We start from the raw sequence: 27,963 nt of genomic DNA, 5'->3' as shown, positions 1-27,963 counted from the left end.
GAGGTTATCGCGAGTCGAAAGAAGCATGCATGCATATCCAAAGATTCGTGATGTAAATCTAGACGCGTCATACGCAGCTACTATACAAATCTACACCTTTGCTCTCTCAGAATCCAATTTATCCTTGATAGGCTGCAGCATGTTTGTCATGAAGTTCACGTCTAAATCTTGTCCTGTGCCCGCACCTGCTGGTGGCTGTACCCCCCATTCTGGGATAAGTCTTGTTCCAGCCAACGTGAGTTCCAACACACTTCCACATGGGTACTCTTTCTTTTGCAGAAGTTCTAGTAAATGCGTCGCGCAAATATCTGGTGTCAGGACTTTATCGGCATCCATGGAGAACTGCTTCTGTTTCGATGCGTCGAACATTGGCGTGAGTACACTTGCGGGACAGAGAGTCGTGATTTTGACGCCGGTGAGGGGTTCGGTAGGTTTCAGACTTTTCACGAAGCCGACGAGGGCATGTTTTGTTGCGCAGTACATGGGCGCTGCCATGTTTCCAACAATGCCTGCGACAGACGCCTACATCGCATCAGTCCCATACGGATATCAAAGACTGGGGACTACTTACAATGATACACACACTCGCCCTCTTCCCCTTTCCCAGGCTCTTCCTGATGGCCAGTCGTGTTAACTTGATTGGGTGGTTGACATTGACATCGACCTGCATGTACCCATGCTCTTGTTCAGGGTCCTCCCAGAAGTTGGAAAACGGTGGGTCGAACAGCCCTGCACAGATGGCATATGCATCCGGAACATCATTCCACTTCTTCTCACATTCATCGAAGAGCTTTTCCAAGTCGTTCCAACGAGTCACATCAGTTTTGACGTAGAGGATGTTGGGTTTGCCGGCAGCAAAGGTGTCAAAGTCCGGGGTGGTCTTGATATCGGCTACAAGCACGCGTGTGCCGAGAGCTTGTGCTTGCTTCGTTACAGATAGACCGATGCCTATATCATTATGTCAAAAAGGCTCGTGATATGGGAGATGTGGCTTTACCTGATGCACCTCCGGTGATGAGGAGGATCTTGCCATCTAGAGGCTGGTCAATGGGAGTGATGTTTGATCCGCTTTCCATGATCGAGTATATCTCTCTAAATTACAGAACAATTGAGCTCCCAGTGTAAGCTATAGGTACAAGATGTAGTTATGTTGATGCGGGGTTATGAACCTCCGGGTAGCAGCACCCGGACCCACTGCCGAACTAATCCGGTATGCACATTGGGGTAGTTTCGGATCGCAGGAATCCATACAGCGGAATCACATCACTTTCGTGCCGGAAGTCTCAGTACGCCTTGACTATCGATACATGAGCTTTCATCGTTGCCAGTTGTGTCCAGCCCACACATCCTGTCCCACGAGTTGCCATACGTGGTGCACAGCGTCCCGCCCATGGCTGTGGAATTCGGGACTGATTGGGACCGATTTTAGACCAAAAGCAACTACGATGACGCAGCCTCGTGCCGCTTACGACATAGCCTCGATGCATTTCCGTAGAGTCGTGGTGTGGAAAGCCAACGTGTAAGTCGCTGGAGAGGGAAGGTGCAGGACTAGAAGGTGCAGGTCAGGGTTCCCGCACCCGTCACGGGAACCGCCTATTCCCGCCTATGTGCTTGCACCGCTTCTCTTCTGCACCACACTTCCTGCGTCACACCGTTTGTTGTCCTTCATTCGCAGTAATGCTTACAAGGGTTTTTCATATCTTTGCACTGTTCAAATGTAGCTTGTTATCTACGGTGTTCAACGCCTCAATGAAGCCTAGAATGTACACGCCACCCTGCCCGAGGCCACCACACAAGTGCCCTCTGACATCCACGTCTAGCAGTACCATCCACCATCAATTGGCATCGCATTTCCAGTGATGAAAGATGATGCGTCTGTAAGCAAGAATTCAATCAGCGGTGGTACTTCTTTTTGATGCGCCGCCCGTCCAAGTGGGAGCCATGAGTAATCCACCACCGTCCCTTGAAGCTCATAGGACTTTCTCAGCATTGCTGTATCAACTGGACCCCTGTTCTCGGTTAGGACAGATATACACCTCCTACAGCGGCTAGGAAGATAACTCACGGGCAAATGCAGTTGACTCGGATGTTCTTCGGGCCTAGCTCTTTTGCTGCGGATCTAGTCATGCCAACGACAGCATGCTTCGATGCGCAATACGCAAGCTGTTTGGGTGCACCAACAAGACCCAGGATACTTGCAGCATTGAGGATGGCGCTTCCCTCATTCATATGCGGAACCTCTGCGCGGAGACAGTTCCGCAAACCTACAACGTTTACTCCCATGATAAAGTCCCAGTCGTCATCGTCGACTTCCTCGATGGTAGCGACGCTGCTCTGCTTGCCAATGACACCAGCTAGGTTTGCTGCACCGTCTATCTTGCCAAACTTCTCGACTGTGTCCGCAATCCAGCTGTCAACGTCCGCACGCTTACTGACATTGACGACTCTGGACATGACCTTGGCACCAGACTTTTGTAGTTCAGCTTCAAGCTCCTTGAGAGGCTTCTCTTGGATGTCAGCAAGAGATAGTGTTGCGCCTTTGCTCGCAAATAGCCTCGCCGTTTCGAGGCCCATTCCCGACGCTGCCCCCGTTATAGTGAAGACTTTTCCCTTGACCGACATGGCGACTGATAGGTGTGTTGGCAGTAAGGATTAAGACGAGGTATTCCGGATGAGGTGACGGATGCAGGGGAAGGTTTCCTCGAAAAGGATGGACTGTCTCGCAGTACTTGCCAACAAGGTAGGTTGTCACTGCAAGCGAACACGTCGAAAAACCAGGACCCAGGAAAGAAGTGGGACATTTCGTGGTATGTTATACAAACTCAGAAAGGAAAGCCCCTTCCCGGGTATAGCGTTGAAGCTACCGTAGCACTCCCGAGTCATGGACATGTGGCGCGGAAGGTGTCGACCCCGCTTTGTATGCAGAAATACGACTCCTGGGCGGTATTTGATCGATGAGAGAAGGGCCGAAATTCTCAGACACAAGATCCTGTTGTTTGGATCACTAGTTTCCTTCTCGCGACTTGGCATTTGACATGGTGTTGAGCTGGGCAGCAAGGCGTCCCGCGAATGTGTGACAGCTCCTCCCCCGGCTCTGACTGCCGACTTCGGACAGGGCACGTGTCGGCATGCCTTCGCAGACTACGCCGCATTTACACCTACGATCTCATTTTGGCAACGACAGAAAAAGATGAGTTCTACCTACAGCAACACAAAAGAGACCAAAATCAGGTTTTTCCATTTTTGTGAGTTTGGGGAAGCTGATGGCGATACAAACGTGGTATCTTCCAAGCCACTGGACTGCCTTGGGATCGTTTTACTTAGAAGTTTGATGAATTATTAGGGATGACAAACAACCTCCTCTACCATATTGATCTCTATAATACGTGACAAGATAGAAGAAAGAGGTGGTAGACGGGCGGTAGACCTTGAGAGACTCTGAAATCCATCACATAGACCAAATTTATGTCACTATTATCATAGAAGTACGACGATATCCTTCAAGCGACGCATGTGTGACCGTGACTTCACTGACACATTTGAGCATCGGTGCTTCAATACCTACTCAACACTGCACGCCCACGGACTCGGCAGGACTATATTAGATCCTGTCGCCTCCACAATCCTATACAGTTATTAGAAATACAACTTCACTATGAGACTTGCGTACCTCCCGCATACAGCCTTTCTCATTGCCTTTACACAAATCTTGGTGTACAGAGTAGCAGCCAACGACCCACGAGCGCGATGTAGGTGACACTGCCTTAGGATAGAGCAGAAACTGATATATCAAAGGGCGAGAAGCATACCCAAGCTGGGAATCGTATACCCCACCGACGGGAAATAGCACGCAATGGCTGATGTTGACGGGCGTCAACTCAAGTGTTACTTCTGCGACGATGACCAACTTTACGACCGCCGTGAAAGACATGACTTCATTCGCCTCCTCAACAACACTACAAAATTCGTCCGCAACTTCTCCCATAACCCTCCTTACCACCACGTCCTCCTCGTCTCCCCCCTCTAAGCCCACACTTCCCCTAACCTTCCAAATCACAATCTCCTCCGCCCCCCAACACACCGGCCAATGATACAGCACCTACATCGCCTCGGACTTAACTACACATCTCACATCGCACTGCCGCTCCTCCAGCCCCACCTGCTCGAACTCGTCCTCAAAATACGACAACATCGAATACTCCACTTCCACCGGCTATGTCGAAAAAGGCACTTCCTACGTCTCCGTATCCGTCAGTAGCTCGCACTTCCCCAGCAAACAAGAAGCAGGCGGCTACGACACCAAAGCGCTGCGAAAACAACTAATCGACCAAGTCGCCGAAACATATAAACTCGCCACCGAAGATGCGAAAAATTGCTACTGGTTCGACAGACGGTCAACCAAATGTACGTTTTGTAAGCTTTGTATTCCGGATGGAAGGGATAGGGTGGTCAAGTGGTGTAACAGCCCAGAACATGTGCGTGTGGCTTTGAGGGACGAGAAGATTGGGAAGGAGGTAGCGCATTTGCAGGTGCAGGTCAAATTTACGGGGGTGACTGATCAGGGGGGTTTGATTGTGAGGCGATCAGGGAAGCGGTGGGGAAGGGGGCGGAGAAAGAGAGGGTGGGGGAGGTGGTCAGGGCGTTGGGGGGAGGGTTGCGTGTGATGGGCAGGGTGTGAGGGGGAGTTGTCCGAATGCGGAATGTACGTATAGGTTGGGGCTTTGTTTTAAGGGGAAGAAGAGTGGGTAGAGAGGGGAAGTGGGGTGGTGTAAGAAAGTAAATTATTTTGTTTGCGTCGAAATATGTCTTTAAAGAGATGGCTTCTTCATGTGTGGAAACACATGGTCCAAGTCACCACCAGGGTCCGTTTTCGTCGCGCCAGGACTTGCCACAGGTGCCATCTTTTTCGAGTCTGGATCGTCTGTTGGCTGGGGTCCCGATGCAGACTCTTTCGTATCCTTATCCTCCTGTTTCCTTGCTAGCTTGTTATCCACATGATTGTCCAGCCAGTCCTGCTGTGCCTTGCCCAATCGCAGATTCTCCTCCACCTCCCTTGTGAGCTTCTCAACCTCGTCTTCGAGAAGCTCGTCACGGCTCTTCTTGACGGGCTCCTTGGGTGCCGCATCTTCAGCCGGTGCGGTGGTTGCCCATAGCTCCTCCAGTTCTTCCAACCAGCCACATGCCTCGGCGAGCTTCCTCACACCACTATCACAAGCCTCTAACACCAACACATCATCCGCTCGTCCTCCTAAATCGCCCACTTTCTCCTGATTAATGAGCAAGCGCGGTGTCTCATCTTCGCAGAGCTGCGGCAGCGATGCAAACGGGTGTACGGAAAGCGAAGTGCCCATGACTATGGCTAGGTCGGCTTGCGAGGGGAGGTGACGGTTATCGAAAAAGGCAGACGGCAGCTGCTCGCCGAAGAAGACGATTTCGGGCTTGACGAGGCCGTTACAGGAGGGATCAAGACAGTGGGGCACTGTTTTGGTCTCTATCGCCTCCTGCATGCGTTCCTTGGGGTATGACTTCTTACAGTCGATGCAACATTGTCTAGTACAGTCAGTACATTCCATGTATCCTGCGATATCCTATTACTCACGTCGCGAAACTCCCATGCGCCTCGATAATCTTATCGCCTGGTACGCCCGCCTCACGCTCCAGGCAGTCGATGTTCTGTGTGAATAGCTTCAACAACAGGCCCTTCTTGTGTAGTAGATATATGAACGAATGTGTTATCGTTGGTCGGAACTTTCCGGGATATAGTTCCTGAGCGAGAGCGTAGAAGGGTTCGGGGTTGTTGCGGAAGAAGCCAATGTCGAAGACGGCCTCAGGGTAAGGCAGGTTAAGACGCGCGAGATTCGCATATAGACCTGTCTCTGGGGATCGGAAATCTGGTATTCCAGCCGACGTACTTATTCCTGCGCCTGTCTTTGCCGTATCAGCACGTGTTTACTCAATTCATCGGACCAGCCTACCATGACGACAATCTTCTGCGCGCGGCCATCCTTGATGTACTGGGCGAGTGCCTCCAAAGTGCGCTCCTGAAGCGTTCTTGGTGGCGCATCTGCCTCTATCACTCTCGACTCTTCCTGGCCCATCTTTCCTCGTTTGCCTTTGCCTTTGCCTTTGCCCGTGCCTTTGCGTCCCTCTTCAGCGTTGCGCCACGGCCTGTCCTGCTGGGCCTGCTGGCGATGGCCTTTGTGCTTTCGCCCTATGTTGATGGAGATAAGGCGGCGATTAAGGTAGACGGAGAGATGACAAGGTGCAATTGCCTTGGCCGTGGAACGAATTGGTTGGGCATATGACATGCAACGCCTGCGCGACGTTGTACGCGACCCCGCCAGATTATTTCTCGGTGGTCCGACGCTCCTGCTGCGTCATGCCAAGACCATCAACATGCTTCCTTTTTGGGCTACTACCATCTTCTAATCCGCAGCCATCATGGCTTCTTCATTGCATCCATCATAAGGATGCCATTTGGTCGAGTTGGGTATGAGCATAGTGAAGATTCAGCCTCTTCCACATTAGGGTTGGAAGTAAATTATGGACGAGCCCCAAGCCCCTGCACACCCTGTCGCTTTGGTCTCCTACTCGATGTAAGCCAATGCTTTCCATGGAGCTTTCAATAGCAGGCGACTGGTACGTACGGGCAGGGGTTTTGAACAGACTGTTTAGATCCATGTCGTGAGTTAATGTCTGTAGAAACGCACAGCCAACCTTCATCACCCCTCACCACAAATCCTCCAGCACAGCAGTCACCAAGAGAAGATACAACATGGCACAAGTTACGGACCTTCCACAAGAGTTGCTCGATTACGTATTCAAAAGCCTCAAACCTCTCGATATCCTCAACGTAGCCGAAACATGCAAGACACTACACGCGGCTGCCCTACCAGCCATCTACCATACTATTGTCATGAGGTGGGAGATACGCAGGGATATGGGTCTCGGTACCGAAAGGAAGGATTTGAGTGACTCGTCCAAGGCCCATGATGAAGAAGCCATTCATCGGGATAATTTGCCAGGTCCAAACATACAGCTCTTACTCCGGACGCTGGCAGAAACCCCCAATTACGTCAAGCTCGTCAAAAAGCTGGACTTTCGAGCAGCCCACTGCACCTTCTACGATGATGACGGCTCAATCCGCAGGTGTTTTCCTAATAGTAGCATAGAGCTAACTGGTCAAGAGCTGCGTAACGACATGTTCAAGCGCTACGTGCGGGCGGAAAAGTACCCACCACCCCATCGCTGGTTGGAAAAGAACAAGCTACTTATAATCATGGCTATGCTGATCGTAACTTGCCACAAACACCTTGAGTCACTGTCCATCTCTGCCGACTTCCTGCTCAACAACGAATGGTTTCCCATAATGCTCCGTCATGGGTTCGCCATGAATGCAACGGCACTATCGCCCGAGTGGTTTATTAAATTGAAAAGCATGCGCGTTATATTGGAGCATTGGGATCGAGAATCAGGATATCTCTACAATCGGCCGCCTATGCCGTGGTCTATCGAGTTCAGAAAGATCCAAAAGACTTTGCTACTTCTTCACTATCTACCCGCTGTTGAGACATTGGAGCTTTCTGCATTTGCGGATAGGCGTCTAGGTCATAATATAGCACTGTGGAGGAAGAAGAGAAAGCAGTCACAGAAGCCCTTTTGGCCTCTGGACAACAAACCACGAGCTCTCTGTCTGACCACGCTAAGGCTCAAACAGTCATCTTTGGCCCTACACACTCTCCAGAAATTGCTTGAACACGCACCGTTGGTCAACGTTTTGGAGCTCGAATTTTATATGCATCACAAACATGCCCCACTGAGGTTGGTCGAGCTGTCTAGGGCTTTGCGGTGCATCCGCCGCACACTCCAACACCTAAAGATACGTGCGATTTTCTTCAAGGACATGTTTCCCAACCACAGCCCGCACGTAGAGGTGAGCAGAATACTCAACAGCATGGGTTCATTGCTGCGCGGCTTCCCTGCGCTCACCACGTTGGAAATTCCCCTCTCAGTGCTCATCGGGGCAGACTACATCACAACCGGCCCACGGCCCCGACTCGGCGATCTTCTCCCCCCTTCGCTCACCCATCTAACCCTGAATTACGATCTTAACATACCATCCTTTGCAATCCAAAATGTCATGCCATACTTCCACACATATCTAGCGGGTGAGGAGCTTCTCAGAAAAACGTGGGTCAAAGGTCACGAGGCAGACTGAAAACTGGCTACACCATTCCTACAGAGATTCACATTGGATCTGAGCTATCGCGAGACCTGGTGTGTATGGGACTGGAAGGACCTCGAAGACAAAGCGGTCCCTGTGTTGCTGGATATGTGTAAAGCATAGGGTATCGATGGCGTGGTGCTTTTTGACGACGATGATGGTGGGTACGGGACAAGTGTACATGCTAGTTCAACAGAGGTCGAGCAGGAGGTTGAAGATGCTATTATCCAGGAGCTGGACCGTGTTGATCTGGAGACTTGTGAGAGTAGTCCGATGCCATTTGGACCAGACGACGACGAGGAAGAAGAAGAAGAAGAAGACGACGACGATGGCTCCGCTGGCTATGCTTCGTCAACTATAGCGGATTGGGAGTTGAATGGACGACCTGAATCAGAGCCAAGCGACTTCTATGATTATTATTTTACAAGCAGCGGTTCAGATGGTTCCGACGAGGGATAAGATGCTTTCTATTCCAGGCGAGGATGTGAACATGATTTCAGAGTACGAATAACCTATCCTGAGACTAGCGCTCTCAAAGTACCCAAACCAAGCCAATTCTCCAACCGCCATACCCACCCAGTGCCTCTAGTAATTCGTAGTTTGCCGATCATCTACCAAACATGATTAGTCAACCAAACATCCTACGCCATTTGCAATTCCTACATGCACGCCAAAAAGATAAGGAGAGGGAAATGATCAAACTTACAATTCGCGCCCATGGCCTTCCTCAACTTGAGCGTCACAGCCTCGGCATCCAAATCCTTCTTATCCCCCGTCTGTATCTCAACCGCATACGTCCTAATCACCTGCTTGACCTGGCCGCTCTGGAAGCTCATTTTGGCTTTGCGCATGACTTTTGTTTGGGGGCCTGCATTCAAACAGTCAACACACACACACCAAGGGCTTTTGGATTCAACAAAAGCGATTAAGCGTCGCTTATGGGAAGAACGGAATTGGGGACAAGGTAAAGGAGAGAGGGGAACATACCCTGCCACACCACAAAAGCAAACTTGACACGTTCGCTATACTCGTCGTTGCCGAGTTTCATGCGCACGTAGGCGTAGGCTGCTTCATCGTCGCCGAGGCTTTGCGTCATTTCGGCAATGTCGCCCGTGCCTGTGTTGGCGAGGGTGAGGTTGTCGGATGTGGCTGATGCATACTGAGTAGGTACAGTCAGCATCAATTTCACATCCAGCTCGACGGTCCCAGACAGCAAATGCAGCATATAGTGAGTTGAATGGCTTCGGGATGTTGAATGTAAAGACCACGTGGCACATGCTTTTTCTTGTTTTTTGTTTCTCGCAGTTGTCTTGATGTTGCCAGCGATTGAAAAGTACTCTTTACACGTGCAGCAATTGTGCATGTATAGCGGTGACCGCCAGAACTAAGCATACATACATGGAAGAAAACAACATCAACATACCTTTAGAATCAACCACGTAGTCTCCGACTTATCCGACCTCACATCCTCATACGCCTGCGCGATATCCGGGTCATTCAGGATATCAGATGGAGCTGGCATCTTGTCCCCGTGATTCCCTTAGGTAGGTATAGCTTCAAAGTTCACACCGTTCAAGCTTCCTCTCACACAGTCCTGCTCTTAACGTGTTCAATGCCTGCTCAACAGACAACAACGACGGGGATATAAACGGCGCGCGCGGGAGCTGGGCGATGGAGCGACGACAAGAGCAGTAGGAAAAAGGTAAGAAGCCACGATGAAGAAGTTGGGATGCAGCGCGTGGCAGGGACCTAGTTCCGGTGTTGGGCGGCGTGCATTAGCGGGAGTGCACTAGTGCGGGGCTGGAACGTTGTGGTTTTTGTGGCCAATGGGCGGGCCTGGGGCGGGGTGGGAGGGCTTTTGTGCAGGTGTGGTTAGCTTCGGTTTGGGTCAGGTGCGAGGGTTATGTCGGTGAGCGGTCTGGTTCTTGGAATAGGAAGTTTTGTGCATGGGTTTTTTTTGTTAACAGCGATCTGATTGTGAGGTTATTTTCGTTTACTGGCTTTGCTTTGGAATAGCTTGACTATGTCTTCATGTCCTGCTTCACTAGCCCACTTCGCAGCTGTCTTCCCTTGTATCTTGATATCCTTCTTCGCTCCTCTGCCTAGTAGCAGCTTGACAATCTCGCCATGGCCCTTCATCGCCGCTATCGCCAGCGCAGTGAAATCCTCCCTCTCTTGCTCCTTATGGACACTTATGCACTGAAAGTCGATTTGGGCTTTGACTTCTGCGTCCGATAGCTGTTCTAAAAGGACTTCCATGACTTCTGGTCTGCCCAATTCGGCGGCTACGTGGAGTGCGGTGATCCCGAAATTTTCGTATTGTATTCTTGCTCCCTTTTGTAAGATTAGCGTAAGGTATTCGATTTTGATCTTTGTGACGACGCTGTGGAGGACGAGGTTAAGTGCTATGCCGCCGTCAACAGAGCCTTTGTTGATGGTGAATGTGGGTCTGTCGAGGAGTTGCACCAGCGTGTCTATGTTGGGATATGCGACTGCTACCTGTAGAGGCGTCATGCCCTGTATATCCTTCAGGCAGACATTTTCGTCCGTTATCAGGAGCTTGACCATCTCTGGGCATTTGTTTTCAAGGGCTCCGCATAGAGCACTGATGTTGGAGATTTTCAGATGGCGGATGGCTTCATCAACTTTTCTCGTGCTGAGGAGATTTCTCAGAATGGTCTTCTCGTGGCGTAATGTAGCATAGCAGATGATCTTTTCGACGGTGTTCTCGGGCCGAGTTATCGTCAGCAATAGGGTCTGGACAATGTCCCAGCGGCCAACAGCAATCCCCCATTTGATGAATTCTGTATCGCTCCATAGGAAGCTGACCTTACTCTTGCTTATCAACAAGTTAATTGCAATACTAAGTAGCTCATTATTCCCACTTCTGGTAGCCCGGCCTAGAATGTTGTATGTCAGTTCCTGTCCAAATTCTCCAAGTTTGTACTTTTGGTAGACCGCTTTGGCTATTTGTATTGTTGAACCTGCAGCGAAGGCTACGTGTATTTTGGCGATTAACACGCCGGCGTTGAGAAGAGCGTTTACCATATGAGCATCATCCTTTAAAATGGCATAGCTAAGCGGATTCTGCTCAAAACAATCGTAATGTTCTAGAGACATCTCGAGCTGCTCCTTTTTATCGCTTTCGAGAGCTCTATCGAATAGCGCGTGAAAGCCGAAGTATGTAAAGATATTCATAATGGTTGTGTGAGGAAATTGCAAGATGACCCTGAGGGGGATCCAATGCACCATTTGGACATAACATGACCACCATTTGTTGATTGTCAGACAGTTCTGCGAAAAGGTAGTCACAAGCTTGTTCAGCATCGACTCTGTTGAATCCTCTGAGGTTTCAACGTGCTCTGCCCAGTATTCAATCGCGTAGGCTAAGTCGGGTTGGATCGTGTCCTTCCAATCTTGGTAGTCAAAATCCAAGACCTCCATATCAATGCAGGCGAGTTCAGCGCTGAGTATTTCCAGGCATTTGTGCGCAAGTCGTGAATGGATACTGGTGTTGTTCTCCAAGGCAGAATCACAGTCCGCAACAATCAATTAAGTGGGTCCTAGAAGGTTCAGATTGGATTGATTGATTACCGCTTTAAGCCTAGTAGTTACCTATAGGAGTTTAAGCCCTACCTAGATAGGTAAGTGGGTCTAGGAGAGTGACCGGATTGAATTGATTGTTGCGGAGTCTAGGCAGAATACTGAAACCATGTATCGGAGTTACAGAAGACCACGAGCTTGGCTGGCGTGATGTGAATGGAAGGTCGACACGATTCAAGACGTTGCTTCAGCTCTTGGTATGTTCCTTCCAATACCCATTGTAGCTGCTCTATTGTAGGAGGTTGTCGGTATGCAGCGACATGGGCCAATAGGTCTCGATTCGCATCCGACTCGCGATGGTCATCGATTTTGATCATCAATTTGGGCGCCACATCATCAACAGTACCAAGCTGAGCAGAGTCGAGTGGCTTTTTATTATCGACATGTACATCAAGATTGATATGTGACCACTTACCACGTGTGGGTTGGCCGCGACTGGTGACAAGTACCTTGATTGGCAGGCTATCTTCCGTGCAATCTTCGCGCGGCAATTCTCGGTCGAAAATATAGAGCAGATTCTCAATACTTCGATCATCAAGTTCGTGGAGCCCATCAAGAATACAGTAGGTGGTTCCCGATTTTTCGCCTTTGAGTGCAATTCGGAATAGATCCCATGTTACCACAGGTCTCTCCAAGGAGAAATATCGTTCGTCGTAGGTTGAAATCAGGGAAGAGATATACTCGGTTAGATATGGTCGCTGCTGTATCAGCTGGTGGAGCCAGGTCTTTAATACGGAGGCTGCATTGTTTCGCAATCGATCGCCTCTAGTGCAGAAACAGTACAATACTTGGATATTTGTACCTGGGTGCGCTTTCATATGTTGTAATTCTTCGAGAACGCTCAGTGTAGACGATATCCTGGAAACTTCAGACCGCGATAAGAGTTGGAGCCGAGCGTTTCGACGGCCAAAATCGAAACTAGATTGGCTGTTAGTTGTTCCTATCTTGGAATTCGACGCCTGATCTCCATGTGTAGAGGTCAATGACGAGTTACTATCATTACGATTTGGCTGCAAGAATCCTAGATGCTTAGAATCTCCTTGACTGGCCCAAACTCTGAACTCGTTCAGAGTGAGGAGCCCTCTAGCGCTCTCTAGATCATGATGCATTTTCTTTAGCGTTTCTAGGTGTTGCGATTGGTCGTATCGTTTAAGAAGCAGTCGACCGATACTGGTAGGGATGACAGTGGTTGCCTCTGATGATGGAGTGGCATCACCATAAGCTGGGTATGGATTGTTTAGGCGAAGGCACCACTTAGGACTAGCAATTTCAGAGGCACTTGAGGGCATCTTGGAATTTGGTAATCTTGTAGCCTCACAGGGGGCTTAGTAGCGCCGCTATATACCTTGCCTATAGTTTTACTGTACGATTGTTTTCCTGCGGCATGATGAACATGTGCTTTGCCATGCACACCACAAACTGTGTGCCAGTGATGGAATCGGGCTTGCTGGCACACGAACCCCTTTTTTCGTCACGGGGCTCATTGGCGTAGGTTCACATGCGTTGTTATGGTGACATGGGGTACAATCGACCTCCGCGGACGTGTCCTCACGTGAGGGCGCGACCAGCGCTGTATGGCTTCGGGGAGCATTGCCGTAGCGATTAGCCAGACTGCAATGAACATAGGGGCCGACGCAATAAAACAAGCCAAAAAGGCTAACGGGAGAGGTAGGTGTAGAAAATAGCAAGGTTGGTAGCAGGGTTCCAGGTACGAGATTAAGGTGAGGTGGTAGAGGCGCGCAACACGCCGCGGAGGCTCACGGGTGTTCTTTGCTGCTTGATGCGCGACAATGATGCGCAAACAGGACAATGATCTTCAGCATGGGCGTAGAGTGCGTGAAGACGTGCCGAGGTATAGGCAGCGAGAATAATGTCGTGATAGGTGCGTGGTGTGATTATTCGTATAGAACAGCCTCCCGATTAATGAGATCCCAGCCCCCATCAGCAATTGCATCATGGCGTCGTAGGCCGCCTGCGCATGGAGCCGCTGTCAACTCTCAACAAGCGTGCGCCGGCTTCTCCTTCACTCCTTGCTGGCACATGGGCATTCGCACAATTGCATCTTAAATCCCACTGCTTTTTCCAAGTGCGTGCATCATCGCCGCTGGATCTACTTCCCCCACAGCTAGCGCCCGACATCTCCGGACAACAACACAGACAGGCAGGGAACTGCCGTTCCCCCGGACGACGGCGCCCAAACAAGCCAACCCTCAGCACGACGGCATTACTGTCAGCGCGCGTTCTCGTGACCGGTGTCACATAAGTTACTGCCATATACACAATGCCTGTTCTACGTGATACCTACAGTGGCCTTGCGGCGCAAATAGACGGTATCGCGCCTCGCGACAGCGGCCTCAACCCACGGCAGCCTGCTATCAACATGCCGGCAGTTGCCTTCAATGCGCCCCAAACAGCGCCAATGGCCAAGCGACAGAACATCATATACACCCAGCAAAGCATAATACCCACCTACTACGACCTCTCTGGTCCTGAGCCCGGTACCGTCGTGGGCATTGTTCTGGGCAGCGTTGCCGGCTTCCTCCTAATCTGCTGGCTGCTGCAATCGCTCATGAACACAAGCAACAGGACTAGAGCAACAACAGCAATGGCGGGAGAAGAAGAGATTGTGGTTCGGAGACGGCGCAACTCACAGGGCGGTCGGTCCTCGCGTCGCCGGTCGGCAGAAGTGCGCGAAGTCAGCAGGAGCCCAAGGGCGTCCAGCGGCCGGTCGCGCATCATCGTGGAGGAGGCGAGGAGGCAGCCGACAAGAGCGAGGAGCATCATTGTCGAGGAGCGACATCGCGTACCAGGTGACGACGTGGTCGAGGTTATCGAAGAACACGATGACTACCGCGAAAGGAGAGGCAGCCGGAGAGGCCCAGGCTATCGGTAAGAGACTGAAGCGCTACTCGAAATCTCGCTCTTGTACTAACACATGCAGGTGAGCAGATACTGACACGCCGTCTCGTCTTACGCCATACGTACGAAAAGTCCCATCAAAAATATTATTACACCCGACGACTCCCAGCCGCCAGCGCACCACGTATACCCCCGAATACCCAATTGTCCCAATCGCCACGTATATATATTCTTTGCTGTCCTTCAATACCACATTCCCCATGCTTGGTGTTCAGGTAGCGCTTTAGAGCGCAAGGTTGTAAGCTACGAAGAGGAAATAACGCATTACGGGCTATGAATAGCGAGTTGTGTGTCAATTTGAACATGTGAACAATGATAGAGATAGTGTTCTCGTACGATTACATATGTAATAACACCGGAATGATTTCGTAGTACCTACAGTTTGCATAACGTGAGTACTCAGGTGACGGACATGATTTCACGCAATGTCACCGCCGCGTCTTCGAGCATTCCACAAGGCGTAGTTGACATGTGCGCCTTGCTTCTTTCGGCTAGTACTGTACCTACCTAGCGCGACTTCCATGTTGGGGCGCCGACTTAGGCATTGTCCTAGTTCCCCGCAACCTTCCAACCTCCCATGAAAGAACTGTCCAGGTGCCCATCAACATGAATCACACAACTGAAACTTCTGCTGGCGGTATTGATCCGTTCTTCACATGCCGAAATCACCATCTCGGTTCCGATTGCGTCTTGGATGATGCCAGTTTCGCGGCCTTGTCAGAAGCATTGACAGAGTCGAATACAGTGTCTTCACAACATAATGACCGTTGGTTTACCGATACCCCGCTTCGAAACCTCTCGAATGATTCTACAGCTTCTTCATCCCCTTTTACACCAGGGTTGTCGATATCAAGACCCAAGCTTGGCAGTCGATTCTCTAGAGAAGTCATCCGCACTTTGAAAGACTGGCTTGCAGCACATGAGCAACATCCATACCCCAATGAAAGCCAGATGGAATCTCTCCGTAATCGAACCGGGTTGAACAAAGCGCAGCTGACCAATTGGTTTGCAAATGCTCGTCGACGGGGTAAGGTGCAGAGTGTTCGACCCACGTCACCTCAAGTCCATACTACGTCGACCCCGATCGATATCATCCAGCGACCCGGCACACCCGCTGTCAGGGCATCTATGGACTACAAGGACCCCATGCAACGATGGGTGGAATCACCTCCGGAACATGAGCCTGCAGCTGTTGGCGACATTGCTCGCGCTATGGCTTCCCGTGAGTCCCCTACTGCCTACACGTGACTCTGTACTCTTATAGTTGACAATGATTGCAGGCGAGAATGGTTCCGGGCACTTTTCGTACAACCAACCGTGGCAATCGCCTTGCGCGATGTCATCAGCAAGTAGTGCCAGGACTTCCCAGTCCAGCGAATGCTCGGGTCATTGCTCTTCGGGGTCGCAGAAGTCACTCAAAGTACGTCGTGCACCACGTAAGAAGAGAGCTAGCACCAGGCGGTGTCTTGGAAAAGAAACCACCTCACTTGTCACTATGCCATACCAATGCACATTTTGTACTGAGGTCTTCAGGACTAAATACGATTGGCAGAGGCATGAAAAGTCGCTCCATCTTCCCCTTGAAAAATGGATATGTGCACTTCTAGGCCCCCGAGCAACAAAAGAGTCTCCTGGAGAGCAATGCTGCGTCTACTGTGGCGAGACTGAGCCGGACGATGCTCATATCGAAGCGCACCATTATTCGGCCTGCCAAGAGCGGAATCTTGAGGAACGCACGTTCCACCGCAAAGACCATCTTGTCCAGCACCTTCGTTTGGTGCATGGTGTTGAATTCGCCGAATGGTCAATGGCCCACTGGATGCTACCTATACCTGATGTTCGATCTCGTTGTGGATTTTGTGGCACCATCATGGATACGTGGCTAGAGAGAACCGATCATCTTGCGGATCACTTCAAGTCCGGCGCTACAATGGCCAGTTGGCAAGGCGACTGGGGATTTGACGACTCTGTTACGCGCTTGGTGGAGACTGCTATTCCCCCAGGTAGGATTTGATTTGCAATGGAGCTCATGAACATAACTAAAATTCATTTAGAGCTCATCGATTGGGAAAGAAGTACACTCATCCCGATGAAAGGTAGCGACCCGTCATGGGGTACTCCACCAAACGCGTACGAACTGCTCAAGATCGAGATTGAATTCTTTATTCAAAGAACTTACGACAATGAGGGGCATTTGCCTGATAACGATGCCATACAGCTTGAGGCGTGTCGCATCATCTTTGCAGCCGAGACAAGCTCTCCCACAACTACTACTGCACCCCACGATATTTCATGGCTGCGAGACTTGATCATGTCATCTCCGGGAATCACTGAGCGTGCTAGATTCCAGCCCGTACGAACTTCCCGCGAGAGCAGGCATTTTCCATTGAGAATACTTGCCAAAGATCATTTGTTCGAGCAGTGCCCCATGGAGGCACATCTACAGGACTTTGTTTTGAGACAGAAAGTAGCGGGTGCAGTGTTAGACGACGCACAACTACATCACGAGGCATGCCAGATCGTAAGGCAGATGGAGCAGGAATCGAGTACACCATCCGACGTCTTTGCCAATTGGATCGTCAAGGGAATCTATTCGGGTATGGACTGGCTTTCAAACTTTAAGAAACGAGCAGCAATTTGCGAAACTGTTGGTATGACAGACCTAACCAACGAGTTCAACTTGGACACCATCTTCGAACCATCATGGTCACGACCATCTCCGTTAAAGCCTTCAGTGGCACCGCTTGATACTCAATTCCCAGCCCAAGACGTTCCTGATATCTTCTCACCACTGCCGACTTTCTCAGAAGCACCTACCGTCGCATCTACATCAGTAAATCGAACTGACGTTCATGGTCGATTGCGGACGTTGCTTCCGGACGACACTAATTTCTACCGCATTTTCGACAGCGACATGCGACGCTGGGCAGCCTCAACACTATCACCGAAGAACCCAAACTGCCACATACCCTCTGACGAAGAAATCCAGCACCAAGCACGATGGATCATGTACGATGGCGACGATCCGTGGAACCAAACACCCGCAGACTTTCCGAGTTGGCTGTGGCGGTTTAAGAAGGATGTTGGGATTGCGACGGATGCTGAAGTTGTAAATCCTCATGAGCTGGCTGTTCAGCCGGATTGTAACTAATCCAAATTTCTGCCATAAAGCTGAGTTATCGCTTGTATCATTGGCTGTCATTGAGGGACGGTAATTTTGCGTGGTTCGCTGTTGGGTAGACCGTGGACTGTACCATGGATCGAAATCGGAACTAAATTTAAATCATTATTCTAAGCCCACACCCACTCAATTTCAATGTGTTATCATCAACCTGCACGATCAGCTGCAAAGATGGGGGGATATTCTAACATCACAGATCCGAACAGTACAGACGAAGGTACGTTGAACTATTTGCTTGGTCAAGGTACCAAATGTGTGCTAACCCCGCTAGGGAAGATCAAGCTTCAGCCTCAAAGTCCTCTCCTCCGACTATCAGCCGAGCTGCGAAACATGATCTACCGTTTCCTGTATTCCGAAAAGGAAGACATACACATAATACTCCCTAACCTTCAGGGTACTGCAAGACTGCGGCAGTTACTCAAGCTCGCCACCCTACGACACGTATGCCGACAGCTCCGTCTGGAGACAACTGGAATGGGCCGTAACATTGTCCCGCATCAGGATCTCAGCGCAATGCATTCTTTCTTCCTCGACAATCTAAAGCTCGTCCTTTTCCGCACCTATGGTGCACAACTGTTCACACGCTTTCCCCAAGATACATATATCCAAGTTTCAATATGGCTGTGCCATCTAAACCCAGACTCGAAGGTACATGTTCTTGCCGATATCCTCGAGTTTCGACTAGGAATGCGCGCTATGCTAGCCCAGGGTGCGGCATTACAGCGTGTTTTACGGGATCGTCCGCTGCCGTTCACCATGGACCCTCACTTTGACAAGGAAGTGGCAAGCAATGTGAGAATCTTTAAACTCCTTCTATCCACGGCAGAGGAATGGCAGCATATACCTGATAACTTACGGGTGTATCCGCTACAGCAGCTCAACGAGGAAGAGCTGGAGTGCTCGGATTTGAAGAAGGAGAGTTATTTCAAAGAGTGGGCCGAGCAGATTCACGAGTGGTATACGAATGGGATTTGAGTGAGTGTAGGGTGCGTACAGATGTAAGGGATCTCAGAGGGTGTTACTAGCGACTCTTGAGTCTGCTGGGGAGATATGGGAGGGGATGATGCTAGGCCATGAGTATATCTGGGCGTTACAAGAGCAGCCAAGGTTTCTCTTTGAGTATACTAGATGTATACAAATATTTGCCAATCATCTTTAAAATCGAAAACGACACTATGTCTACTCCTGGGCTATGATATTTTTTCATAAAACAGTTGATAACCACGAGAGACTACCTAAGAATGCAGCTGTAAGAGTGACGTCAGTCCCAGAAAAGCAACACTGATAACACGGAGAGGGAAGGTCATCGGCTTTCTATAGTCACTTTCCACAGATGCGATTCTCGGAAGTGCGATGGACGGGTACATGTTGGCTAACCCACCCAGTTCGTAATTAGCGACACTCGGCGCTAAGTCATCCGCATTACCCCAGAACTCCCTTCTCCACACCCCGTCCGCCCCATCCAAGTGCAAGACAGATTCCGCGCGCACTCGTCTTTGGTCGCATTTGGACAGTAATCTTTTTACTCCACGAATTTTTTCGATGCTGCAGTTCACACAGAGCACATCGCGCTCGCAGCCATGTCACTTTCGCGGCTCCAATGTGACATTCACGGCGACATCGAGCCGCACTGGGGTAGGCCCGACCCTTACCCGAACAAGCATGCCACCCGACAAGCGGCAGCTTTGGCGATGAACGACTCAAGCATGTAGTCACGGCAGTGTCAAAGGAGGCGGTACATTAGGCAAAAAGAACGGCTGTCGGCTCTTTCGTCACGGGACTACATCATTCATTGGCGGATCTGCACCTCCTTGAAGTCGAGCTTCTCCACAGCCGGGATAAAGGTGTCCGAAGTAAACAGTATAAGAGGCCTCGCGCCCCATGGGGTGGCACAACTGGTTGGCTCTCCCAGGAAACCGGCGACACGCTACTAGCAAACTCGAAACTGAGCGACCCTTTCGCTCGTGATATCCTCCCAGGTGGTTGACAAGATGTTGGGAGATGTCTCATCAAATCACGGTACGTTCACTTAAAGCAACGCAGCACATGCACGCGACTCTTTCGGTATGCGTCTGCTGTTGCCCATGGGGATTTAGGCTAACAATAACAGTTTGTCTGGAGACATTGTGAACGGATCTCTCCACCTCCGCGCGACCGTTATCATCCCACATCCCACACGATGCCGTACCACCTACCGGTGACCCCTCGGTTCTCCGAACATTAGCCGGTTTCAATTTTTCTCCAAGACGCGGGTATCGGCATACGTCGCAAGATTGATCGCTCGATGCTGTCATTGTGCTCCACCGCGGCCCTCTTTTATCGAATTCTTCAGGCACCGTGCATCAGATTTTTCTTCCCTGCAGCGCGTTGCGGGCCGCTAGCGCTGTAACCTCGGAGTCGGAGATGAAGCCCTCATTGTGCGTCGGCCAAGACCGGCGTCCATAGGAAAACCTGCCGATACAATATTATCGACATCACCGAGACACGCGAAAGAACTTGCAAGGTCCACAACTCTGTTTTGTTGGCTATCTGATCTTCTCAAAGGCATACCCACACTGCGAGGCGTGGCGTTTTCTACAGGAGCACACAACTCGCCGCACCGTATAGAGAAACCATGGCGACCTGGCAGGCTTGCATAAGTCACCGAGGAATTTTCGATTCGCTGGCGGGCTGACAGACTTCCGAGCCCGAGCATGGTCGTTCAACAAATTGAGGCTCTGCGGTAACTAACGATGACGGCTACGTCCGTGCACGCAACTCGCCTCCCAGTTGGCTTGGTCACCCGACACGCTTGTTCGCCTCGTCCTGCATCGCAGACGCGTCTATGTCCCTTGCATACGTTATGGGTCCAATTCGATGGTGCCAAACTCTCCAATTGGCTGGATGCGTGAACTCAAGACGAGTAACGCGGTTGCAAAGGGTTGCCCATAATAGAGTCAACCATAGAACTCCATCTCTCCAGCCATGCAGACTGTAAGAATATACCCCGCCCATCAGTCGGACACGATGTCATCACCCCTTGTACAATACCTCCGAAGCACCGCCTGCAGAACAAAGAAGAGCCTTGCCTCTCTGCAATGCTACCAGTGGGCCCACCGCCGCACTATCACCGTCCGTGCGTTCTGCGCCCATCGACGTTCCGACATTGAGCGATTAGAAAATTTCACAACCGGCAGACTTCCGGCTGAAGCGCTCTCGTGAGAGGCTGCCCCGTGGACAGTTACAGCTTGACGATGCGATGTCATCATGCGTCCCGTGGCCTCGGCACTTGTCCAATGTCTCCTTTCTGCTTTGCCTCCACGCCTAAGTTATTCCAGAAAAACTTGATAATGTGGGTGTGCGGATGAAACTGCCACGGGGGCTCCACTGTCAGTAGACCCTCTAAAACCGTCTCCGCATATTTCTGTTGTTTATAAACAGTCCGGCCTTCTCCTTTGAATCCACACTGGTCTCCTCTTCTCCAGCTTCTCTCCAGCCCGTTTTACTCTGAGAAGTGTACCCCACGCTGCGGACCAGCTATTACCTCCGCTTTTAATCAAATTTTTATTTATTCACTCTTCGCCCATAATGACGGTCTTATCACGATTCCTCAACAAGAAGACTACTGAGGATGTTCACGAGAAGGGAACACCCGACAGTGTCACTCCTGCAGGCACTCCTCCCAGGGGTAACTCAGATACAGTGCAGGCCACAGACCTCGAGCCCAAGGGCCGAGTACCTGCCATCTCCATCATTCTGGGAGCTGTTGCCAGTATTGGTGGCTTCATGTTCGGATACGAGTCTGGACAGATATCTGGTTTCCTTGAGATGGATGATTTCCAGAGCCGCTTCGGTGAGAACGGCAAGTTCTCTGCGGTACGCTCTGGTGCCATTGTCGGTCTTCTTGCGTAAGCTTTTTCCCCAATTAATGAGAAACGCGCCTAACATCTCACCAGCGTCGGTACCCTTTTCGGGTGCTTGGGCTCAGCGCCTCTAGCTGACACCTTCGGTCGTCGTCTCACTATCTCCGGTTCTGCCTTCTTCTACATCATCGGTGTGATTATCGAAATCACTAGCAAGAATGTCTGGGTTCAGTTCGCCATGGGTCGTTTCACTGCTGGTCTCGGTATCGGAGCTCTTTCGACCGTCGTGCCCATGTACCAATCAGAGTCCATCCCGAAGCGTATCCGTGGTGCTACCGTTTCCTCATACCAGCTGTTCATCACACTGGGTATCTGGACTGCGTACATGGTCAACTACGGCACAGAAAAGGATTACAGCAACAGTGCTCAATGGCGTATTCCCAACGGTCTTTCCGCACTATGGGCCATCATTCTCGGCAGCACCATCCTCCTCCTTCCCGAGTCGCCTCGTTACGCATACCGCAAGGGCAACGTCGAAGATGCACGCAAGAACATGGCTCGTCTCAACGGTGTAGATCCCTACAGCCCCTTCATTGACGCCCAGATTGCCGAGATCCAGGAGAAGCTCGAAGCTGAATCTGCTGGTGGTGACCACCCATGGCACGAGATCTTCACCGGTCCTCGCATGCTGTACCGCACTCTTCTCGGAATGGTGCTCCAGGCTGGTCAGCAACTTACTGGTGCCAACTACTTCTTCTACTACGGCACAACCATCTTCGCCGCCACCGGTCTCAGCAACTCTTACGTCACCTCCATCATCCTCGGAACTGTCAACGTCGTAGCAACCATCTTTGGTCTATGGGTTGTCGAGAACGTCGGTCGCCGCAAGGCTATGATGGCTGGTGCCGCATGGATGGCCGTCTGCCTTTTCATCTATTCTTTCATTGGACAATACCAGCTTGATCACGTAAACCCCCTCAGCACACCACAAGCCGGAAACATCATGATTGTCTTCACCTGCCTGTTCATTGCTGCATTCGCTACGACCTGGGGCCCCCTTGTGTGGGCTATCGTTGGAGAAATGTATCCGGCAAGATACCGTGCCACCTGCATGGGTCTCGCTGTAAGTGCCCCCATCTTCTCAATCACATCAAATTATTCCATTTCCATTAAAGCATCTCAGCTCACATCAAACAATATACTAATCTGTTATCTTTAGACTGCGTCCAACTGGCTCTTCAACTTCATCATCTCCTTCTGCTCTACCCTCATCACCGACCGAATCGACTACTTCTACGGTCTCGTCTTCGCCGTATCCCTCGTCATCCTCTTCTTCGTCGTCTACTTCTTCATGATCGAGACAAAGGGTCGCTCGCTCGAGGAAATCGACACCATGTACGTCCTCCACGTCAACCCTATTACCAGCGCCAATTGGGACCCGTCCAGCCTCCAAAAGGATGGTTTGGTGGATACCGACAGGCTGCATATGGGTGCTGGAGGCCGTACCTTCAGCAAGGCTGAACAGTCTGGTGGAGGCATCTTGGAGCCTGCGGAGAGGAACGAGGTGCAAGTTTGAAATGTTGTAAATCTGAAAGCTGGTGCTTTCCTTTGATTGTTGTTATATTTTTCTTTCACGGCGACACTGGAGCACGCTGGTTATGGCAGCACAGTGATGGGGAAAAGCAAGAAAATTCTTATGAGTTGTAATGTGAGAGAGATGATTAGTTGGTTGTATATGATTGCGATAGGATTGTCGGGTATGCGGACATGAGATAATGTTATGCGCCAATGGCATGTTTTGAAATGATTTTGGGCTCTTCTTTTGCTTGCTTGTGCTTGTTCTTTGCCTGGACGCTTGAGATCAAGCAAAAGCTATCGTATACTACTCCTACTCGTATCTAGTATTTCATAGAAGAGAAACGCGTCGTTTCGTCTATTGCGTTGCGCGTTGTGCGCGTGTATAGATATCGGCGGGTCGCGCTAATCACATATGGCCCTGGGTCGCTGGTGCTCCCCTCCCCCGCGGGTGTAGGGAAAGCTGCGTCCTAGTGTTCAGTACTAGAGATTCCCCATCTGAAACGGACCCAGTGTAACTTCTCATGCTTTTCTCTTGTAGACCTGGCTCTCTTCCCGATATATCGTGTGTTGTGTTTAACCCGTGCCAGCAACGCACGATAACAGCGCGGGCCAGGTCTTTTTCGTCGTCTCTTCTTGTATTACTATAAGGATTGCAATAGGTCGCCTTAAAGGGACAAAGTGGTAATAACTACGAGCTTCGAATATATGTCTCTTGTATTGTTGTATATAGACGTCATTCTTTGCCTATGACGCGGCTGACATTGAAGTGAGCGATGCTTCGTTGTCGTTCTTACATACCAGCGTCAAGTTCTCAAATCCATGTTTTAAAGGGCAATGCCTTCACATTGCAAAACGATTTCTACTCTCCCACAGTTTCCTCTACTTCTCTATTCAGACTGTAGCGTATTTCACATTATGAATGGAAGATGACATTAACAAAGGGTTGCATTCTCATGATACGTAGACACTGACGGTCCTTCACCGATATGATTTAGCTACCGTTCCAGCTGTGACTTCCATACAGGCGTATTCCCAATCTCTGACTATACTCCACTCCAATCGCATGCTGTGTCAAAGTCTCCCCAGTCTTGCCTCTTTTAACACAAATATTCCTTTGACCCGAGAGCCTTGCTGTGACTTCTCGATTGCAAGCTCAGACACTTTCCTTGAACCCGACAAACAGTTCGGTATCGACACGCCTCACATAATCCACCTCAAATGCGACTCCCGGGGCTTTTGAAGCAAGCTCAGACTTCAGCCAATCAACCAGAGGTTTGAAAAAGGCTTCAGGGTCAGAGCCGCCTCTACATTCCCTACATTCAAGATCAGGGATTAAGTGGTCACCTACGGCAACAAGTTTGAACGATCGAAGTGCCGGCAGAGATGTCAACAAGCAAGTCAAGCTGGCTTGATTCTTATCGATTGCAGATCACAGACAATATAGAGGCTCGTGCACAGTGGCACGTCCCAGAGAATGGTCTGTGATCTGCAATCGATAAGAATCAAGCCAGCTTGACTTGCTTGTTGACATCTCTGAGTGCCGGACAATGCATGAGAGCATCTAGGGGATAACACCTCTGAATATGATCGGTGGAGATAAGACTGAGTAACTTGGCCGAGGGGTTTTCGTCTTTGTGAGGGCATGATATGATGAAGTTGAAGTTCTGAACAAACAAAGTGAGGTGCCGGAGCGCTGTGCACCGAGCGGCAATGTCTTCTCCAGCCCAGATACGATGATGAGACTTGGAATCTTTCTTGTCCGTCTCCCTAAAAGAGTTGAAACTGAATTTGGAGTCGGCATACCCACTTCGTAGGTGCCATCTGATATGGTGTAGGAGGGTTAAGCTCGACACAGCGCGGTCGGCATCACCAGATTGCACGCGATCCATCAATGAGGCTATCACTCCTATGCCACTTCCATTAATTATTATGTTGCGGCTTCGCAAGAGAACGGGTACGGATTCTGCGAAAAACTGACAGCTGACGTAGCAGATGGGTGGGAGGACACGCGGTCAGTCGTTTTCCGGCTCGTATCCTGGCCTGTGGACGTGATACCGCATACCTTTGATAATCGCAACGTTTCCTGGAAGACTTTCGAACATGGCTGCGTAAACTATCTCGCGGATCTCTCGGGGAAGCCGCATCAGGCATAGATACAGATGCTCTCCTGGATGGGTGACCATCAATGCCTTGTGGGACTGTACTGCGAAGATCTGGGCTTGTCGTTCTGGTTCACTCAGCTCCGAAAGATTCTGGCACTCGTTGCTGAACAGCCAACGACCGCGCTCCTGCACAAGTCGCTGGGTTGTTTCAGCCTTTGCTTGCATCGCCAATAGATTTTTGGCTGCTTTTTTCCTCTTAACGCATGCTTGTCGCATTTTGATCATAGATTGTTGGACTCTCTGGAAGGCTATCAAGTTGAATATGCGGAACTGGTCCAGGTTCCCAGCGAGTGAGCCTTTCTGCCTTACGTTCAGGCGTTTCCTGGGCTCGTACATTGTTGGATGCTCCAGGTAATGAATTGCGTTCCATGGTTGATGTAGGCGACCTCGAGAACTTTTGCTTGCACGATTGACAGGTGATTGGCTTTCGAGGGTAACGATTTGGTGCGGGGCTCAACGCTTGAGCTCACGCGGGTCCGCAGTTGGTCTTGTTCCTCCTGTATGATAAGCAGAATGTCGTAAGTGGTGGTTAATCGAGCTCGTCAACAAGTTATTGACAGGAGGGCCGGGAAGGTGCAAACTTAAGTACTCGCTAGTGCGTGCAAGCCCCGCTAAAGGTTGCGTGAGGCAAACGGAAGCCTTGGCGGCCAGAGTGAGAGAAAATATAGCAAAGAGTTATTCATAAGCTCTCACTTGTAGTCGTGAGAGCTTTAGAGCGATGATCTACACAGATCTGCTTGGAAGCGACAGAGTTGAGTCTTTGAGAAGCTCTGCTCATGCCCTAGAATAGTTTGCGATGGCGTGAATGGGTTGGGTGTTGGTTGTTGGTCGCACGCAGCCCTGGGGTGACGTAACTCCAGGGTGTACCTCCCTCATAGGTGTACGCTAACCATATCTGGTGATGCAGGTGTCCCAAACCAGTGCACCCTCTAATATCTACTCTGCTCCAATTTCCCACAACACTGCCGATACTCGTCATATTAGGGTAAAGCAATGAAATTCGATCCGATTCACTATATCTTTCGCTTCTGCGTCAAATGATACTGGTGTCTTGCGAATTTCTCAGTTCTGTGAGCCATGACATGTCTCGTCCTTATTTAAACGTAGTAATACAAGTGGCTTTCGTCTATTACACAAAAGGGCAGATATTTGGATAATGGTAGCCGTCTAACTGCAAATCAGTTCAACTTCCGCTCAAAGACATCACAAGACGCAGCATAACTAGGCAGAGATCTGGTTATATATTATTTCGTCTCTTCATCGACAATAGTGAATTATATCCAACTCATTGTGTGATTTGTACGGCAGTAGCCACTTAGAAACGCAGAGTGAACCGCATGTGATTCTGGCGCCGACTTCCCATGCCGCTCGAATATTCCCCTTAGTATTAGATAAGCCAGTAACTAATCGCATTCTTTCGCTTGTATTTAATAGCCACAACTTTTTTCGACTTCCTGTCTACAAAGTTTTGCTCCAATAACGTGACCAAAGCCTTTACCGCCTTCAACGATGCCTCCTTCCCCGCCCACTTATCATGGTAGCCAAGAAACCTATAATATTTCTCCAACGTATCTACCGCTGTCGTCTTTCTTGTTACCTCCTTCCCTGCCGACATATCGCCGTAGGCAAGATGCTCAATGATAACAGTATCAAGCATACCAAATGCAAGGATTCGCTCAAGCTTATATTCGTTAAACAACTCCAAAGCACATCTCGGCAGGAACTGGTGAAGCCTCTTTACTGTTGGATTTGCCCCTCTTAGGCGTTCAAGGTCATAGTTCCTGATACCGAGGTGAATAACACGTAGTCCCGGGAACAGGTTGGCTCGCGGGAGAGATGTGGAACCACGAAGGAAGGAGATGTCAAAATGTAACTCGCGGACGAGCCTAAAACGACCTGGTAAGGCGGCTAGGAAGTTCATGAAGAATCGGCAGTCGACGGATAGGCAGAGCAGAAACTTTGAGTTCTTAATGAAACTAGCAACGGTTTCTTCAGACGTCCTTTTCGAGACAAAGCATATTTTAGGTAGGAAAGATCGTTTGCGAGGGTCGTTGCGTGCCCTGACAGCTTTATGAACTTCTACTTTCTTATCCGCGTGTGGAAGTGCAATGGCCCAGATGCTGAGACGCAGCTCCATTGGAAGTTCGAGGTAGCGGTGGAATGTGGGTTCTCGCTTCAAGGATTCGATCGCTACAGCATTGATGCCCCTCTTATCTTTATCTTGTTTAGCTAAGAAATCTAATGCGGCATTCTGTGCGAACTTACTCTCTTGGACCTCGCATACTGGTTTGCATTCAGGTACGTATTGAATAGGCTCATCGGCGGTAGAGTGGCGCATAGCCTTGAACAAAAACTCAAAAACAGCTTCCATAACTTCGGTGTCCTGGGTGTGGAAATGGTAAAAGTGGTGATTTTGAAACCCGTCAAGTAAAAATTGAGGTCAAGAGGAGAGGG

The 27,963-nt window shown here is 50.2% G+C and overlaps 13 protein-coding genes across 13 annotated transcripts; 5 read left to right on the top strand and 8 right to left on the bottom strand.

Moving 5' to 3' along the window:
- Positions 1 to 90: 90 nt before the first annotated feature.
- Positions 91 to 1,076, bottom strand: PtrM4_026990 (FabG, Dehydrogenase with different specificities (related to short-chain alcohol dehydrogenase); the record flags this gene model as incomplete). Its single annotated transcript, XM_066103740.1, has 3 exons — positions 91 to 522; positions 572 to 948; positions 998 to 1,076. The coding sequence occupies 3 exons, from the start codon at positions 1,074 to 1,076 to the stop codon at positions 91 to 93; spliced, it is 888 nt and encodes a 295-aa protein (XP_065965942.1).
- A 740-nt stretch (positions 1,077 to 1,816) lies between these two features.
- PtrM4_026980 (FabG, Dehydrogenase with different specificities (related to short-chain alcohol dehydrogenase)) lies at positions 1,817 to 2,622 on the bottom strand (the record flags this gene model as incomplete). The annotated part of the gene is made up of 2 exons (XM_001932415.2): positions 1,817 to 2,009; positions 2,066 to 2,622. The coding sequence occupies 2 exons, from the start codon at positions 2,620 to 2,622 to the stop codon at positions 1,817 to 1,819; spliced, it is 750 nt and encodes a 249-aa protein (XP_001932450.1).
- Positions 2,623 to 4,808: 2,186 nt separating this feature from the next.
- On the bottom strand, positions 4,809 to 5,507 carry PtrM4_026970 (SIR2, NAD-dependent protein deacetylase, SIR2 family; the record flags this gene model as incomplete). The annotated part of the gene is made up of 1 exon (XM_001932413.2): positions 4,809 to 5,507. The coding sequence occupies one exon, from the start codon at positions 5,505 to 5,507 to the stop codon at positions 4,809 to 4,811; it is 699 nt and encodes a 232-aa protein (XP_001932448.2).
- A 405-nt stretch (positions 5,508 to 5,912) lies between these two features.
- On the bottom strand, positions 5,913 to 6,098 carry PtrM4_026960 (uncharacterized protein; the record flags this gene model as incomplete). The annotated part of the gene is made up of 1 exon (XM_066103739.1): positions 5,913 to 6,098. The coding sequence occupies one exon, from the start codon at positions 6,096 to 6,098 to the stop codon at positions 5,913 to 5,915; it is 186 nt and encodes a 61-aa protein (XP_065965941.1).
- A 677-nt stretch (positions 6,099 to 6,775) lies between these two features.
- Positions 6,776 to 8,218, top strand: PtrM4_026950 (F-box domain protein; the record flags this gene model as incomplete). The annotated part of the gene is made up of 1 exon (XM_001932412.2): positions 6,776 to 8,218. One exon carries the CDS (start codon positions 6,776 to 6,778, stop codon positions 8,216 to 8,218), a length of 1,443 nt encoding a protein of 480 aa, XP_001932447.2.
- A 591-nt stretch (positions 8,219 to 8,809) lies between these two features.
- On the bottom strand, positions 8,810 to 9,746 carry PtrM4_026940 (Cofilin-ADF domain containing protein; the record flags this gene model as incomplete). The annotated part of the gene is made up of 4 exons (XM_001932411.2): positions 8,810 to 8,835; positions 8,931 to 9,092; positions 9,212 to 9,383; positions 9,648 to 9,746. 4 exons carry the CDS (start codon positions 9,744 to 9,746, stop codon positions 8,810 to 8,812), a joined length of 459 nt encoding a protein of 152 aa, XP_001932446.1.
- A 461-nt stretch (positions 9,747 to 10,207) lies between these two features.
- Positions 10,208 to 11,668, bottom strand: PtrM4_026930 (Arp, Ankyrin repeat protein; the record flags this gene model as incomplete). The annotated part of the gene is made up of 1 exon (XM_001932410.2): positions 10,208 to 11,668. The coding sequence occupies one exon, from the start codon at positions 11,666 to 11,668 to the stop codon at positions 10,208 to 10,210; it is 1,461 nt and encodes a 486-aa protein (XP_001932445.2).
- A 2,440-nt stretch (positions 11,669 to 14,108) lies between these two features.
- PtrM4_026920 (uncharacterized protein) lies at positions 14,109 to 14,772 on the top strand (the record flags this gene model as incomplete). Its single annotated transcript, XM_001932409.2, has 2 exons — positions 14,109 to 14,716; positions 14,769 to 14,772. The coding sequence occupies 2 exons, from the start codon at positions 14,109 to 14,111 to the stop codon at positions 14,770 to 14,772; spliced, it is 612 nt and encodes a 203-aa protein (XP_001932444.1).
- Positions 14,773 to 15,352: 580 nt separating this feature from the next.
- On the top strand, positions 15,353 to 17,897 carry PtrM4_026910 (Homeobox-KN multi-domain protein; the record flags this gene model as incomplete). The annotated part of the gene is made up of 3 exons (XM_066103738.1): positions 15,353 to 15,968; positions 16,027 to 16,749; positions 16,801 to 17,897. The coding sequence occupies 3 exons, from the start codon at positions 15,353 to 15,355 to the stop codon at positions 17,895 to 17,897; spliced, it is 2,436 nt and encodes an 811-aa protein (XP_065965940.1).
- A 360-nt stretch (positions 17,898 to 18,257) lies between these two features.
- Positions 18,258 to 18,902, top strand: PtrM4_026900 (uncharacterized protein; the record flags this gene model as incomplete). Its single annotated transcript, XM_001932407.2, has 1 exon — positions 18,258 to 18,902. One exon carries the CDS (start codon positions 18,258 to 18,260, stop codon positions 18,900 to 18,902), a length of 645 nt encoding a protein of 214 aa, XP_001932442.2.
- A 2,592-nt stretch (positions 18,903 to 21,494) lies between these two features.
- Positions 21,495 to 23,345, top strand: PtrM4_026890 (AraJ, Arabinose efflux permease; the record flags this gene model as incomplete). The annotated part of the gene is made up of 3 exons (XM_066103737.1): positions 21,495 to 21,814; positions 21,863 to 22,892; positions 23,130 to 23,345. The coding sequence occupies 3 exons, from the start codon at positions 21,495 to 21,497 to the stop codon at positions 23,343 to 23,345; spliced, it is 1,566 nt and encodes a 521-aa protein (XP_065965939.1).
- A 2,014-nt stretch (positions 23,346 to 25,359) lies between these two features.
- On the bottom strand, positions 25,360 to 25,845 carry PtrM4_026880 (uncharacterized protein; the record flags this gene model as incomplete). The annotated part of the gene is made up of 1 exon (XM_001932405.1): positions 25,360 to 25,845. One exon carries the CDS (start codon positions 25,843 to 25,845, stop codon positions 25,360 to 25,362), a length of 486 nt encoding a protein of 161 aa, XP_001932440.1.
- Positions 25,846 to 26,896: 1,051 nt separating this feature from the next.
- On the bottom strand, positions 26,897 to 27,880 carry PtrM4_026870 (uncharacterized protein; the record flags this gene model as incomplete). The annotated part of the gene is made up of 2 exons (XM_001932404.2): positions 26,897 to 27,723; positions 27,775 to 27,880. The coding sequence occupies 2 exons, from the start codon at positions 27,878 to 27,880 to the stop codon at positions 26,897 to 26,899; spliced, it is 933 nt and encodes a 310-aa protein (XP_001932439.2).
- Positions 27,881 to 27,963: the final 83 nt, after the last annotated feature.

Source organism: Pyrenophora tritici-repentis, chromosome 1 (assembly GCF_003171515.1).
Source record: "Pyrenophora tritici-repentis strain M4 chromosome 1, whole genome shotgun sequence".
NCBI classification, from domain to species: Eukaryota; Fungi; Ascomycota; class Dothideomycetes; order Pleosporales; family Pleosporaceae; genus Pyrenophora; species Pyrenophora tritici-repentis.
The sequence above is the reverse complement of the archived record's forward strand: the minus strand, read 5'-3'. Positions and strand labels throughout refer to the sequence as shown.